The sequence below is a fragment of the Phascolarctos cinereus genome, unplaced genomic scaffold (assembly GCF_003287225.1).
Source record: "Phascolarctos cinereus isolate Bilbo 61053 unplaced genomic scaffold, phaCin_HiC Scaffold_726;HRSCAF=1367, whole genome shotgun sequence".
Lineage (NCBI taxonomy): Eukaryota > Metazoa > Chordata > Mammalia > Diprotodontia > Phascolarctidae > Phascolarctos > Phascolarctos cinereus.
In genome coordinates this window covers 421,675,025-421,687,972 of record NW_027556098.1, presented here as the reverse complement: position 1 = coordinate 421,687,972, position 12,948 = coordinate 421,675,025, and the positions used below count along the sequence as shown (strand labels likewise).

The window sequence follows — 12,948 nt, the reverse complement described above, 5'->3', positions numbered from 1 at the left end:
TGGGAAATCTCCCGACCATCATTCTTACTATGAGGGAGGTGGTGGGGGGAGGTGTGAACTGTTGAGGGCCAATCTTAAGAGTTTGATAAGGGTTTAAGATCCAAGGCAGAGTTTGACCTCTGCTCAGGCTTTCACCCCAAAGGGCTCAGGGATTAAGTGGTACGGCTCCCCAAATTCCTTCCTGATAAAGAGGTCTCTGAGACATCCCTTCTCTCTCTTTGAACCTTAGGTTTACATATTTACTCCTCTATGCAGGTGGCGCCTAGGCGCCTGGGAAAACCTTGGAATCTACAGCCCAATCTAGGAACCCTGATAAGGAGGAAATTCACGATTGTTACATCCTCAGCAGATGTTCTGGGGAGTATCTCACGGGGAGGACTCTTTGAAGTTAGGCTAGATCTTCCCTATATATTCTGTGCCCTCAGATGAATAAACTGAGTCAGTAATTCTACTCCGCCTGGCCCGTATGTCATAAGTTATTTCACGCCTCTCCCGTTGGTGTACAATCTGGTTGCGGCAACAGTGAACCACAAAGGCAGGAATGAACTTTCAAGTTAATACCTGTTGGCCACCCTGTGGTAGAGGATTGTAAGGATGAGACAGATGACTTAGCACTCAATGAGCTACCCTGGGTGTGGGGGCCGTGGAGGAGGGTGGAGAACTCACCTGGAGGTGATTCAAATAATGAGTGAGGCACCAAGTTGTGTGGAGGATGGTTAGAGGGGAAGGCTTGTGGTGCATAGAGGGCATGGGAGGAGCTGTCCTCTGGGCTGGACTGGAAGATTATTATTATTATTGCTAGGCAATCGGGGTTGAGTGACTTGCCCAAGGTCACACAGCTAGTTAAGTGTTAAGAGTCAAGTGTCTGAGGCTGGATTTGAACTCAGGTCCTCCAAGGCCAGGTGACTCCAAGGCCAGAGCTCTATCCACTGCACCACCTAGCTGCCTCTGGAAAGGAAGATTACTTTTTTAAAATTTATTTTTTATTTTTAAATTTTATTAATTTATTTTGATTTATCAACAATCACTTCCATATGCTTTTGAGTTGGAAATTTTTCTCCCCCTTCCTCCCCACCACCCTCCCCAAGACAGTGCACAATCTGATATAGGCTTTACATTTACATTCCTATTAAACATGTTTTCACATTAGTGAAGTTGTAAGTAAAAATTAAAACCAATAGGAGGAACCATCAGAAAGATGAAACAAAACTCAACAGAAGGTAAAAATAAGTGATAGCGATTCGACTTCCATAGTTCTTTCTTTGGATGTGGACAGCATTTACCATCCCGAGGCCTCTGGAGATGTCTTAGATCCTTGTAATGCTGAGAAGGGTTCAGTTTAACAATCTTAGTCATTGCATAACGTGGGTGTTATTGTGTACAAAGTCCTCTTGGTTCTGCTCACTTCACTCAGCATCAGACCATGTAAGTCTTTCCAGGTTTTTCTGAAGTCAGCCTGTTCATCATTTCTTAGAGAACAATAGTATTCCATTACATTCATATACCACACCTTGCTCAGCCATTCCCCAATGGATGGGCATCCCCTCAATTTCCAATTCTTTGCCACCACAAAAAGAGCTGCTATGGATATTTTTGTCCATGTGGGTCCTTTTCCCATTTGCATGATCTCTCTGGGATATAGCCCTAGAAGTGCTATTGCTGGATCAAGGGTATGCACATTTTTGTAGCCCTTTGGGCACAGTTCCAAATTGTTCTCCAGAATGGTTGGATCATGGAAAGGAAGATTATTAATTGAATGGAAATAACTGGGAAGGACAGGGAAGGCTAAGTAGCCCAGCTTGGTTGACACCCAGTGAGAAGACATGAACTGATCCCCATGGAGGAAAGGTTTCACTGGGACTAGAACATTCCTACTCACAGTATGATACCACCCATAATAGCTAAAGTAAAGCATGTATTATTTCATAAGATTTCGAGTTCCCAATATTCTCCCCATCTCGTCCCCCCCCCAAGACGGCACGCATTCTGAATACCTCTTCCCCTAATCTGCCCTCCCTTCTATCTCCACCCCCTTCTCTCATCCCCTTCCCCTTCTGTTTTCCTGTAGGGCAGGATAGATTTCTGTACCCCATTGCCTGTAGATCTTATTTCCCAGTTGTATGTGAAGACAATTTTTAACATTTGTTTTTCAAACTTTGGATTCCAAATTCTCTCCCTTCCTCCCTCCCCACCCACCCTCATTGAGAAGGCAAGCAACTCGATACAGGTCATACATGTGTAGTCATGAAAAACACTTCCATAGTAGTCATGCTGTGGAAAACTAAGTCCATTTCCCTTCATCCTATCCCACCCCCTGTTTATTTTATTCTCTCTTTTGACCCTGCCCCTCCTCAGAAGTGTTTGTGAAGCGTTTACTATTGACAAGCACTGATTTATGCCCCTTACAATTATGATCTTATCTGATCCTCACACAAGCCTGGGAAGTAAGGGCTATTATTACCCCCATTTTACAGAGTCCAGAGAGAGTGGGGTGGCGGTGGCAGAGGCGGGTGGTGCCAGGATCCTGTAGATCCATCTCTGGAGGGACAAGAAAGGATAGAGTGCTCTCTAGTGCACTGTCCCCTCTGCATTGACGCCAAAGGCCAGGGTGGACGCGGGGGCACTTCTGTCCTCAGAGATGGCTCTCAAGTGATTAAAGTATCATCATCAGCAGCTCCCTCCTTGGACTGCGAGCTCCTTCTGGGCAGGGACTTTCCCTTTGGCCTTCATTTGTATCCCCAGCAGTTAGCACCATGCCTGACTCAGAACAAGTAGTTAAGAAATTTGTTGCTGTTCAGTGATTTTTCTGTCATGTCTGACTCTCTGTGACCCTATCTAGGGTTTTCTTGGTCAAGATCCTGGAGTGGCTCACCATTTCCTTCTCCGGCTCATTTTACAGATGAGGAAACTGAGGCAAACAGGGTTAAGTGACTTGCCCAGAGGGACACAGCTAGGAAGTGTCAGATTTGAACTCAGAAGATGAGTCTCCCTGACTCCAAGCCTGGTGCTCTGTCCACTGTGCCAATCAATGCTAGGTGACTAATTTGCAAAGCGAACTTTGTTCTCCTTCTCCCCCAACTCTATAGGTCAATCTGAGGGAATACAATGAAGAGAGACCTTACTGACCACCGAATAAGGCTCCTGTTGGATGCATCTGCCCATGATGGCTGCATCAAGGGCCATGCAGCCCTGTCCTGGGATTCCCGGCTATGTTGTAGGGAAGTATCCCCCCTCCCCCAATACACACGTTCAGTCTGCTGGTCTATCCTTTCCTGATCAGCTGATGGGGGACCAGAAGCCAGCCTCACCCACTTATCATGGGCTCCTGCCTAATAGTCTCTTTAGCCATTGTGGAACTCATGTGGGGGCAGCTGGGCTTGGTGCTGAAGCCTCTTTCGGCTAGCTGCCCCCAGTCTACTAGAGGTCTGAGCCTGTCTTTCTCCCTTCACCCCCAGGCTCATGTTTCCTTCTTACTTAAAGCAGGGGAGGGTGATGACTGCATGCTTCTCCTCTCTTAGGGCGATTCTGGGGACTTCCCCCAAGGTATGGTCAATAATCACTTTAGTAAGGTTTTGACTAGCCACCATCTTGTCTTCTTTTTTTTTAAAAATTGCAACAGGATTATAATTATAGACAGGAAAAGACAACTAAGAACTCCACAAACACTTCCTTCAGCATGCTGGCTGCCTGGGGCTGACGCTGATTAGGGACCAGGACAGGCTACTCCCTCTTCAAGAGGATGAGAAGCAGTCAGCTAACTGTTGTCTGGTTGATGGAGGAAGGGAAAAGGTGGCAGGGACTTGATGCTGATACCTTGACTCACTGGCCCATTCCATAATTAGCTGCTGCCACTTGGACACCTCCCAGCAGCTGCCCTACCCCCTCCTAGTCTGAGCACTAGGACATCCTTGTTGGGCCCAAATGCCATAGTCCCTGGAAGCTTGGATAAAGTATGCTCATTTGCATAGCTACTTCTGGCTCTCTGATTCCCTAGACTAGCTAGCTAGGGCTGCCTTCAGAAGGCAATGTTATTATTGCCTCCTTATAATCTTTTCCCAAACCCTGCCTTGGAACGGTTGTAAGTCCAAAGTCACTGGCCCAGTGACCACATCTGCTGGCAGAAATAATCTTTTCTTTTCAGCAGTCAGTGAGACAGAGGAGTCACTGCCAGGAAGTGAGACCCCCCCCCCAGTCGTCCTTCATCTCTTTGTGCTCCCCAAGTTTGTATATGCCAGTAAAACACTGATTGGCGCAGATGTCCATGTGGGCAGCCTTACTCTTCAGTGATCTCCCGTTTCTCTGCCAGAAAGTGGGATCCTACCCACTGTTCATATTTTCATGACTTCCAAATGTGTGTAAACAAGGGAGATCAGGAAAGTCTCTGATCAAATTGAACTCGACATTTTTTAGAAGATAAAGAATAACATACACAACCTAGATCTAATTGCCCATGTCTTAGGGAGGTGGGAGGGCAGGAAATGAGGGAGAAAATTTGGAACTCAAAATTTTATAAAAAATGAAGGTTAAAAATTGTCTTTACATGTAATTGGAAGAATAAGACATGATTAAAAATAAAACAAGAAGATAAGGCATAACCCCACATTTGAAGGTCCCTAACGGGCAGGTACATCTCTGCTATTGGGGCACAATTACTTCTTCTGTCCCTAAATGGGGAGGATGGAGGGAGACTGACTTATTACAGTGGAGCCAACATTCCTTCCACTCCACCTTTTGATGTGACAGTTTTTGCTTCTCCTTCAGGCTTCAGGGATTTCTCCTCATGTTTGCACTGTATCTTCTTCCCAAACGAAGCATAGGTGGGTGGATTGATTTTATTTATTTCTTTTACCACCCCAACTTTTAAATTGACTATAAAAACACAAAGCGAGCTGGCCTGTGAAGGGGGCACTACTGGACCCCCTTTTCTTTGCTATTTTCTTCATTTGTTTCCTTTCCTAAGCACATTTCACAACTGAGAGTGGTCTCATTTAGTCCAAACCTTAGAGGCAACTGGTCCAATGATAGTGGCTTTCTGGAAGCAGACAGAGGTACACATTGAATGTCCGCTTGTCCTGAGAGAACAGTTAATGGACTGCCAATCATGAATGAATTCAGTTTGCCTCAGTTTCCTCAACTGTCAAATGAGCTGGAGAAGGAAATGGCAAACTGCTCCAGTACCTTTGCCAACCAAACCCCAAATGGGGTCACACAGAATTGGACATGGTTGAAATGGCTGAACAACAACAAAACAGTGAAAGAAATCTACCTTTTTGCTGGCAATGACTCCAGCGGTCATCTTACAACTTCCACCTTGTCCCCACCTATTTCACTTCTACTTTCATCAGCTATGAACTTCACAGACTCCAAATAGGGTCATGAAAATGAGCTGATTGAGGCTCCATCACCCCAGGCATTGCGCTGCCTTCCCCCAGCTCCTCTCAGGACATTCTTCTGACCTCCAGAGCCGGCTGCATCTGCTCCTATTTTCTCTGAGAGGCTTTCTTTGCAAGAAGGCTCATCGATTTTCCACATACATTTTTGGGGGTGTGTCCTTTCAACATTCAATATGATCCCAAGTAAAAGGGAGCAGTACCTTGCATCTGAATGCTGTTTTCCCTCATCCTCAAGAATGTAAGCTTCCTGAGGACAGGCAGGGGTTGTTTCACATCAGTCTTGGTAACCTTGGCACCACATCCCACACTTAGTGGGTGTCTAAATGCTCTCTGATGTCCAATAATGGAGGGCTGGTGAACCATCTGCCCTCAACTCCATATTCCTAGTCATCACAGATATCCCCTGAAATGTCGATGATGATGACGACAATAATGGTGATTTTGCCAGGGGACAGGGACATATATTCATATGCATGGACATCAGTGGATCGCACTGCTTGTTGTGAGCGGTGCTAAAGCTGCCACTCTGAGAACCAGCCATTTGCCCGCTATCTATCTTGTACGTGCACAGTTGTCCCCAAGTGGTCTTCCCCACTAGAATGTAAACTAAAGCAGGGTGGCTTCTCTGTTTTCTGCCTTTCCTCGTAGCCCCTCACTTAGCACAATTCCTGGCATTCACTAAGTTCTTAATAAATGCATGTAGACGGACTCCAAGTCTCAACGGTGGTAAGTGTGCTTATTCATCAAGATGTGAGGTCTGTAAGATCTCCTGGCTCGACCAAATCAGGAATAAAAACAACCTCTCTCCACTTGCAGCAATATTCCACTCATTTTCAGGTGTAGATGAGCCTTCTTTTGAAACTGCTTTTTTGTCAGGAGGGAGAATCAGTTTCAGGAGTAAAATGACTTTGGAACAACTGGAAAGGGGCTGCACCCCCACACAAGTTAATCCATCAGTCAATGAGCATTAACCGCCTATTATGTCCCAGGTATGTATTAAATGCTGGGAATGGGAGAAAAGAAAGGAAGACAGGTCCTGCCCCCAAAGAACCTACAACCTAAGGGGAGGGGAGGGGGAAGATAATGCAATGATAGTTGCCCAGGCAGTTCCCATAGGGAGGAGTGCTGGGAGGTTTAGAGGCAAGTAGCCCACTCTGCACCAGCCTTCAACGGAGGCTTGGGGGTTCTCCCTCTCTGGCCTCTCCAGTCAGAAAGGAGGCCTTGGGGTAGGGGGGGATGCCTGGAAGCCTCTCAGTCCCAAGGCTGAAGTGATTCTGCAGGGTTAGCAAAGTCCAGGGGAGTGCAATTGGGTGGGAAATGAGGATGGTCTCCATCACACACTCAAATTGGGCAGCAAGAAAGCCGTAACTCATAAGGACTAAATTTATTTATTCAACTTGGCAATTAAGGGACAATTGAGTCAGATGTTAAATTGGCTGTGACACCCCTTACCCTCTAGACACTCCTCCCAGGATATTTCTCTTGCTGATAAACCAACCCCCAAGTGTGCCCCCAAGTTTTGAAGACCACTGGGAATACAAAACAGCTGATGAGGAGTAGGGAGCGTCCCTGACAGCTGGCCTTTTGTCTTTCTTACCAGGAAAAACAAAACATGTCACTCTTTTGTGCTGCTGCCCTCCCCCAACCCCCCAAACATCTATAGAAGGTTCATTTGAGGGAACACCATTAAAAAGGCTTAAACAAGCAGCCCCTGCTGACCAGACGGGCACCCACTGGACTAGTCCTCTACACTAGCTGCCTCCACTTTCTCTCCTCTTAACCCCTTACCATCCAGCTTCCGCCCTTATTACCCCCAAAACTGCTCTCTCTCGAGTTACCAGTGGTTCTGGTCACCAGATCTCCCGGCCTTTTTCTCAGCCCTCCTCCTTGGCTTCTCTGTAGCCTTGGACACTGTTGACCACGTTCTGCTACTCTCTTCTCTCTAGGTTTTCAGCACACACTCCTCTCTCCTGGTTCTTCTCCCTCCCTGATCGCTCCTTCTCTGTCTCCTTTACTGGATCTTCCCCCCATCATTCCCTCCAACCGTAGGTGTCCCTCACAGTCTGTCCTGGACCCTTTTCTCTTCTCCCCCTAGACTTCCTCACGTGGGGATCTCCCCAGTTCCCATGGATTTAATGACCATCTCTATGCCTATGATGCTCAAATCTCCCTTTCCTGCCCCAGCCTCTGCTAACCTCTAAATTCACGTCTCCAATGGCCTTTCAGATGTCCAGTAGACATCTTAGACTCAATATGTTCAAAACAGAACTCATTGTCTTTCCCCCCAACCCTTCCCTATTACCGCAGAGGGTAACATCATCCTCCCAGTCCCTGAGACTCACATCTTAATAGTCATTCTGGACTCCTCACTCTCTCACATCACCTTCCCCCCATCTCCCCCCCCCCAATCCAATATGGTGCCAAAGCCTGTGGATTTCACCTTGGCAACATCCCTCCAGTGTGCTCCCTTCTCTGACGTTGCCTTGACCCTGGTGCAGGGCCTTATCACCTCAGTACTGGACTTTCACAATAGCAGTTGGTGGGCCTGCCTGCCTCCAGCCTCTCCCCACTCCAGTTCATCTTTCCTTCAGTCACTAGTGTTTTTCCTAGAGTGTGTCTAATAATCATTCCCCCCACTCCCACCCTCCCCCTCAATTTGAGTGACTCCCTATTGCCTCCAGAATCAAATACAAAATGGATTGTTTGGCTTTCAAAGCCCTTCATAACCTAGTTCCCTCTTACCTTTCCAGTCTTTTTATGCCTTACTCTCCCTGATATCCAGTGACATTGGCTTTCTGGCTGTTCCACGAACAAGACCCTTCACCTCTTGGCTCTGGGCATTTCCTCTGCCCGTCCCCCATACCTACAGCACTCTCCCTCCCCTCCTCCATCTGCTGATCTCCCTGGCTTCCTTTTAAGTCTCAGCAAAAATCCCATCTTTTACTGGAAGCCTTCTCACAACCCTCTCAGTTTTAGTGCCTGACCTCTGTTGTTTCCTGGATATAGCTTGCTTTTGTATACATTTGCTTGTCTCCCCCATTAGATTGTAAGCTCCATGAGGGCAGCGGCTATCTTTTGCCACTTTTCTGCATCTCCAGTACTTGGCACAGACACTTAATACATATTGGTTGATTGCCCAGAGTGGACACCTCAAGAGCCAAAGCTCGCTGGTGTTGTAGGGAGGCCTTCCTCAAACACACATCACGTTTTGTCTCCCTGGTGTACGAGCCGGTCTGTCCTTTCACAATCAGCTGTCAGGGTTGGCAGAGCCCAGCCCTGCCCCCTCGTCCTGGGGCTCCTACCTAGCAGTGTCCTTGGCCTCTCTTGGGAGATCTGATGTGAGGAAGCTGGGCTTGGTGCAGGGATGCTTCCAGCCAGGTGACCCAAGTCCACAGATCCATGGTGACAGAGAGGCCAGTCAGCAGCTGCACTGTCCCGCTGCATCCCGGGGCCCACATGAAGCTGGCCCTGTCTCTGCCTTGACCCCTAGCTTGCTGTTGCTTTCCAAAGCTTCTCTCACTTGGACCAGGGGATAACAGACGCTCATGCTCTTCCGGGGTGACTCGGGGGACATTCGCAACCCCTTATTAGCTTCAACTAAAAGGGTAAAAGTGATTGTGTAAGAGCAGTCTTGCACCCACCACCAAGCCGAGTCGTTATCACAAGCCAGTGCAGTGATGGTTTTAGCAACCAATGGCTTTTCCTCTGTCAACAGAAATGTACTTACAGGTAACTGCCAACAGTTCACGCAGCAAGCTAGCTTCCTGGCGCTACAGCCTGGAAGGACCTTAACAGGCCATTCCTCTCCTTTCTAAGAAGGCCAAGAGGCCGTCAGTCAGTAGGTGGTTAATTTGGATTCCCTCTGGAGATGGGGACAGGAAACACAAGGGGCCAGGTACTCAGTGTGTACCAGCCGAGATGGTGGAGATCACAACAGTCATTCTTTACAACAGCAAACCTCAGAATCTCCTCACAAGGGTCCTGCTGCTCTTCACACCTTATGGATGGACAAGTTTTACCTTCCTGCCCCTTCTCTCCTTCCTCCCATATGCCGTGTCAAGTGCAAATGTCACATGGCCCTTATACATTGTGGGTGTGTGCCTCATTACTTTGGGGATCCTAATGGGCTGTCAGTCTTCTGTAGCATGGCCACCTAGGCCTAGACAATGCCTCTCTGCCAGCGTTTTCTCAAAACAACCATCTAAGAAATTGGATAAAAAACAGCTAACATCTGGCAATTGAGACCACCTTTCACTTGAGCTGGCATGGGACTGTCTTCTCAACTGATTCCTTTCTAATTGGAGGCTGTGAGCTATTATGGTTGTGCCTCTAATTTATTTAACATACACTCCACAAAACAGCCCAGGTGGAAGCTAATTTATCTGGTTGAACATTCAAAGAGGCAGTGATGTCTACCACAAAGGATACCGTGGACCAGAAACTAGGGGCATCAATGTCATGTCCACATGGGGCTGGATAGAACTAATGAGTCCAGCTGAGACTGCAGGGATGGAGGTCCATGCACATGGGTGACCTTGGGGAAGAGGGGTAGGACTAGGTGAGTAACGGAACTGTCTAGGACAGCAGCGTCTGTGTGGGTGGTATTAGACACCAAGTGTGAATGAAGAAGGTGCAATGTGTTTGTCTCATGCCCAACAGTAGCCTCAAACATCAGCACGCCCACTAATTTCCCACAATGAACTTGGAATAGGAGCCAGTGAACCCTCCTCACCAGCTATCTGGTTCAGTTTGCAAGGACTGTCACTACCAACATTTCCAGGCTCTGAATATTGGCCAGGGATTTAATTTCTTCTTAAGTCCTCAGAATGAAGGGCCTTCTGGCACTGATTTTTTTTCCCCTCAATATTTCATCTAGATGTCCTGTAATTGATTATCCCTTGGTGACCTGTCCCGAATGCTGGGTGATTAAAATTTTTTACTTTTGGAAAACACATCTTTATTTAGACAAGAAACAGGAGTCAGCCAAGGGAGGGCGGGCAAGTAGGCTGTGATCTTCCCTCGTCCTCTCTGCCCTTGCCCCAAAAGGCCAAAGCATGATGATGATAGCGCTAGGGGGCTCTGCCAAGACGTCCGGAAGGCACAGTGAGACACAGGCTCCCCTGCCCAGGCTTGGCCTGCATCACGTTCTGCAGACACGGGGTCAGGAGACGGAAGGGCCCTTAGTCCTCGGCCGCGGGCCCAACGTACTGGCACACAGCATCGTAGTCCAGCTGCAGGACGGTGCCCTCAGCCTCCTCCTGCAGCAGCTGCACCAGGGCCCGGCTCTTCTCCTTGTCGCGGCCGAGGAGCCGGCCCACCTGGCCCCTGTGCGGCCCCAGCACCACCATGACCCTGGCCTTCTCCTCCTTGGGGATCAGAGTCTCCAGCATGTCCTCTCGGAGGCCCTCCAGGAGCCGGCCCTCGTCCGTCCTGCACACGCACGTGTCCGGGCTCAGGACATCCTCGATGGTCATCTTGGTGTTGTAGTAGCGGCCCTCGCGGTGCCGTCTGTCCACGAAGCGCACCCGGAGGTCTCTGCGCAGCCAGTGGGGGGCCCGCCTCTCCTCCGCGGGGGACTGCTTCCTGCGCTTCTTTTCGGGGGCCCCTCTGCGTCCCGGCTCGGGGTAGCCGGGGGCCCGGGCCTGCCTCTCGTACTCCTGGGCAGGGACCGGCCTGAGCACGTGCTCGCTCAGGGTGGCGATGGGGCCGGCCGGGGCCAGCTTCACCACGGCCCTGGCATTGTCCGGGTCCAGCCCCTGCACCTTGCCGTAGCGGCCGCGGTGGGGACCAGCCAGCACCTGCACGGCCCTCCCGGGGGCCAGGCCCACGGGCTCCTCGGCCTCGCGGCCGCCCGGCTGGCTGGGCCCCGGGGGGCCCGCGGGCGGGGCCAGGCTGGCCCCCAGCCCAAGCCCCTTGGGGCGCAGGGGGTTCTCGCGGGGCTTCACCACCTGCTTGAAGGTGCGCCCGATGCCCTCCCCCGGCCGCCAGCCCATGCCCCGCAGCATGGCCAGCCCGTAGGCCTCCACCGGCACCGCCTCATAGTCCGCGCCCACCGACTCGGGGGCCTCGGCCGCGTCGCCCGCCCGGGCCAGGAGTGGGATGGCCACGGCCGAGGCTGCGGCCTCGGCGCCTGGGCCCGGCTGCAGGGCCCGCTTGGACTCCTCGATCAGCTCCTCCACGGCCTGGCGCAGCACGCCGTCCTCGGGGAGCGCGGCCTGGCCCGGGGCCGCCCCGCGGCCGTGGCCCCGCCGCAGCAGGGGGATCACCAGCTCCCGGGGCGCCTCCTCGGGCGGCCGCACGCTGCGCAGCTCCCGCCCCTCCACGGCCCGCACGAAATCCTTCTCCTCCTCCGGCTGCCCCTCGCGGCCTTCCGCCAGCCGCTTCCGGCCGGCCGTGCGGCTGAAGCCGAAGGACAGCGGGGCCGGCGGCCCGGGGGCCGGGGAGCGGGCAGCCGCCGCCTCGCTCTCATCGTGCGCCATCGCGCCGCCAGCAGCGCCCTGCCTGCCGGGTCCCTTAGGCAGTCCTTCCTCTTTCTGCCAGCGCGCGGGGCCTGCCGGGCTTTGTAGTCCGCCCCCTCTTGCTACTACTGTTTGTGCGCGGGGTCTGCTGGGCCTTGTAGTCCGCCCTGCCTGCAGCTGCTGGGCCTCGTAGTCCGCTTCACCTATCGCTGCTGTTTGTGCGCGCTGGCTGCTGGGCCCTGTAGTTTGTTCTGCCTCCTTCTCTTGTACGCGCACGGTGGCTGCCGGGCCTTGTAGTCCGCCCCACCTGCAACTGCTTGTCTGTGTACGAGGCTTGCTGGACTTTGTAGTTCGTTCTGCCTCCTCCTCTTGTTCGAGGGCGGTGGCTGCTGGGCCTTGTAGTTCGTCTTGCCTGCGATACTGTTTACGCGCGGTGGCTGCTGGGCCTTGTAGTCGCTCAATCCTCATCCTGCTCGCTGTTAAACTGGGGCCGCTCCGGAGAACTAAACGCCCTTCTTCGACGTGTGCTTCACAGGGAGGCCCACAGAGGGGACGGCGCACTAGGAAGGACAGCCTAGCCCATCTTCGTGAAAGCAGTCCGGGCAAGGAAAGGCAGTGGAAGAGGGAACCACCCTACTGTGCGCGCTGCCTGCCGGGACTTGTAGTTCTCTTCCCCTTCCACCCCCTCCGCCCACTCAAGCCGGCGTCGTTCCGCATGCGCAGGATTCCTCCAAGGCCACCCCCCCCCCCGCCCTTTCTTGCTGCTGGTGGGGTCATGGGGGACTGGAGGGTGGGAGAACGCCTCGCCCTCCTCTCGTCTCTCCCCGCCTCCCCACAAGTGGATAGCCCAGGTGGCTGCCAGAGCGTGATCACGCCACACCTGTCGGTTGTTTCTATTCACGGGGAGGGGAGAGGAGGGAGGGGGAATTCGGGTGGGGGTGAGGCCGGACCCACAACTAACCCAGTGCCCTCGGGGGCTTCGTCCGCTCTGGCCGAACCTCTGTCTCCCACCCCCTGGACCAGCGCCCGGCGGGTCTGCGCCCCGAACGCCCCCTGGGCTGGGGGTGTGTGTGTCACTTGAATAACGTTACATCTGC

At 51.8% G+C, this 12,948-nt stretch overlaps 1 protein-coding gene across 1 annotated transcript; it reads right to left on the bottom strand.

Moving 5' to 3' along the window:
* Positions 1–6,762: 6,762 nt before the first annotated feature.
* On the bottom strand, positions 6,763–12,519 carry GPKOW (G-patch domain and KOW motifs). The gene has a single exon (XM_021004144.2). The coding sequence runs from the start codon at positions 12,317–12,319 to the stop codon at positions 10,574–10,576; it is 1,746 nt and encodes a 581-aa protein (XP_020859803.1). The 5' UTR covers positions 12,320–12,519; the 3' UTR covers positions 6,763–10,573.
* Positions 12,520–12,948: the final 429 nt, after the last annotated feature.

Coding starts and splice junctions, on each gene's coding strand:
- GPKOW (XM_021004144.2), bottom strand. CDS start 12,319: ATGAGGATTGAGCGACTACAAGGCCCAGCAGCCACCGCGCGTAAACAG.